This window comes from Malurus melanocephalus, unplaced genomic scaffold (assembly GCF_030028575.1).
Source record: "Malurus melanocephalus ecotype Western Australia unplaced genomic scaffold, MMel_1.1 scaffold_149, whole genome shotgun sequence".
Classification (NCBI taxonomy): domain Eukaryota; kingdom Metazoa; phylum Chordata; class Aves; order Passeriformes; family Maluridae; genus Malurus; species Malurus melanocephalus.
In genome coordinates, this window is record NW_026623381.1 from 489560 (window position 1) to 492553 (window position 2994).

Below are 2994 nucleotides of genomic sequence, written 5' to 3' on the forward strand. Positions count from 1 at the left end.
GGCTGGAGCCAGCTCGCTCCCAGCCCCATCCCACCCCACTCTCACTTCCCCTTCTGCCCTTCTGCCCTGTTTCGTTTCAGTTCCCCCGCTCGCCGGCCCCAAACTGCACCCTACCATTGCCCCTTCCCCAGCGCGTGCCTCCCCCTGGGTTGCCTCACATCCCCCTTTCCCACTCCTCCCTCGCCATTTTGGCGCTGGGGCTGCTGATTTTGCTCTGGCTGCCCGTTCCCAGGGCAGTTTCAGTTCCCCTTCCCTCGCCCATGGGATGGGAGGGGACGTGTCCACCCYGCTGCTCTCCTGCAGTGGTCCCTGCACATCTGAGGGGGTCAAAGGCTGAATCCTGCACAGGAAAAACTCATCCAAAGGCGAATTTTCCTCCTCCCTGTCCAGCACGGGGATGCTGGATCCTGGAAGACCTGCCTGCAGGTCCCCAGGGATGGGAGTCAGCACAACCCCACGTAGTAAACCTGTTATCTCTGGGAATAAACCAAGCCAATATTTAAAAATAAAGGTGCTGGCAGGTGCTTGACTCCCAGAGAGGGGCTGGAATAAATAAACCCACAGAGAGTAGCAGGTGGTGGCCAATTCCTTAATCTGCCCTTTTACTAAACATATCCCGTGCGAGCAGCCAGCAACAGGTGGCAGGGGCTGGCCAGCACCCCGATCGGGCTATTTTTAAAAACTGCTTATCTCGCCCTGCTTGGAGGGGTTTTTACATAATCTGCAGCCACAGAAGGCAAGTCTTTGCTCTGTGAGGAGAGAGGGGCAGGGGACTCCTGGGTGTGTACAAGGCACGGGACAAGGGGAAATGGCAAAAAGAGGGGCTATGGGGAGGTTGAGATTGGCTGTTAAGGGGTAAATTTGTCACTGAAAGGGTCGTCAGGCATTGGAACAGGCTGTGCTGGGAAGGGGTTAGGGGAACCCAAACCCTAACACTAACCCTAAACCTGATCCTAACACTAACCCAAAACCTAAACCTGATCCTAACTATAACTCTAACCCCAAACCTGATCCTAACCCTAATTAAAAAACCTGACCCTAACCCTGACCCTAACCCTAACCCAAAATCCTGATCCTGATCCTAACCCTAACCCTAATAAATAAACCTGACCCTAACCCTTAACTATCCCTGGCAGTGTTATAGGTGTGTGGCACTTGGGGACATGTCTTTGTGGTGAGCTTGGATGATCTTAGAAGGCTTTTCCAACCATAACAATTCCACAATTCCATGGGAACCATGGCTGGCCCTGGGGCTGTGCTGCTTCCCAAGGAGGGGACAGGACTGCAGAGAACCCCACACACCTTAGGGTGGCCCTGCCTCCTCCCCAGTGACCCAGGGATGGTCACTGCTCCCCTGGGGACAAACAGGGTGAGAAAACACCCCCAAAATCCCCAAACCCTGCTGGCCAGGCAGCGTTCCCTGTGGCTGGTGGGCTCTGCAGGGGTGGCCCATGAGGATGAGGAACCCCCCGAGATGGCAGCAGTGACCCCCAGCCCCACTCACCTGCGGGCTGCTGGTGCCAAAACCCAGGCTGGGTGTGGAGGGGACGGACATCGAGTGGGGGCCCATGGGGGAGCTGATGACGGAGAACGGGGGGCCCATGCCGTTGATGGGCGAGCTGAGGGTGCTGATGGGCGAGTGCAGCTGGCCCGGCGAGCCCAGCGACGAGCCGATGCCCGGCCCGATGGACGGGTGCAGCGACGGCGTGGCCATGGGCCCCCGGCTGGTGGGCGAGTTCAGGGATGTGGAATTCACCTGGTTGGAGAAATCTGCAAGAGAAGGGGGAGAAGAATGGGGTTGAGTCACCTGTGTGGGACAGAGTCACCCGTGTGGCACAGAGAGGTGGGGACACAACACCACGGCCACCCCCGAAATTCCCAGCCCAGCTCCATCTCTCCAAACCCCCTTCTTCTGGTGGAATATCAACACAAGCATTAATGCACTTTTTATTTAAAATTATTTGGGTTTTTTTTATTTATTAAAAAAAAATTAAAGCTCCAATTTTGTTTAAAAAAAAATTAAAGCTTAAATTTTTATTAAGGTACTGTTATTTAATTAAGGAATTAAGGTGCTGAGGGCGTTTTCACTTTTTGCAGGAGCCTTTCCACCTTGTCAGGAGCATTTTCACCTCACCCAGGTATCAAAACCCTCCTCCACCTCCCTGAATCTCTGTCCCCCAGCTCTGAGCCCTCTCAGGGGTTCATCATCGTTGCCCCAGCTCGTTCCCTCCGTGCCCCAGGATAATTTGGATTTATCCCACGTGGGGAGCACGGGGAGCAGCAGCCACACTCTGTGCTGGGGTGTGTGTCCATCCACGGGGAGCACTGCCTGTTCAGGGGTGGTTTTGGGGATTTTGGAGGTGTTTTCTGGACTCCCAAAGGCTCCTGCAGGTAGCGAGGGATGGGATGGGCTGTGCGTGCCCATCCCGGGGGAGCGGGAGGAGGAGGGCGGAAAGCGGGGCTTAAAAATAGACTCGATTCTCCCAGGAGGAGACACCGAGCCATTCCTGGCACATTTCCTCCCCATCCTGTCACGCTGCTTGCAAAACAATCCCCAGCGAGGAAGGGGCCGGCTCCAGCCCCCGGGGAGGGGAGGGAGAAAGGTGGAGGGGAAGGGACCCCCCAGAATCACCACCGCTCCCCCAAAACCCACAGGGACCACCAGGGACCCAGGAATGGCTAGCTGGGGGCTCCTGGTGGCTCTGGGATGGCCAGCTGGGGGCTCGTGGTGGCTCTGGGAGCAGCTGCAGAGCCCAAAGTGAACCGAAGTTTGGGAAATTGTATCTTCAGCCTCCTGCACCCTTCAGGGATCAGCTGCCTCCCCAAGACTCTGCAGCCATGAGGATGTGAATGTCACACTGAACCCACAACAGCCCAGCCCAGAAACCTGCCCTGGACACCCCAATCCTGGTGGGGAAATCTCAGCTGGGGGAAGAGAAGGTTCAGCAAGGCAGTGATGCTGCTCTTGCCAAAGTGTGGAACCAGAATCCCACT

The 2994-nt window shown here is 56.2% G+C and overlaps 1 protein-coding gene across 1 annotated transcript in view; it reads right to left on the reverse strand.

Annotated features, from left to right (window-relative positions):
- RXRA (retinoid X receptor alpha) overlaps positions 1 to 2994 on the reverse strand; it is a 96184-nt gene that overhangs the window by 27081 nt on the left and 66109 nt on the right. The window contains exon 2 of the mRNA XM_057371532.1: positions 1505 to 1770. Within this exon, the coding sequence (XP_057227515.1) occupies positions 1505 to 1770 (266 nt within the window). The remainder of the gene's footprint in view (positions 1 to 1504; positions 1771 to 2994) is intronic.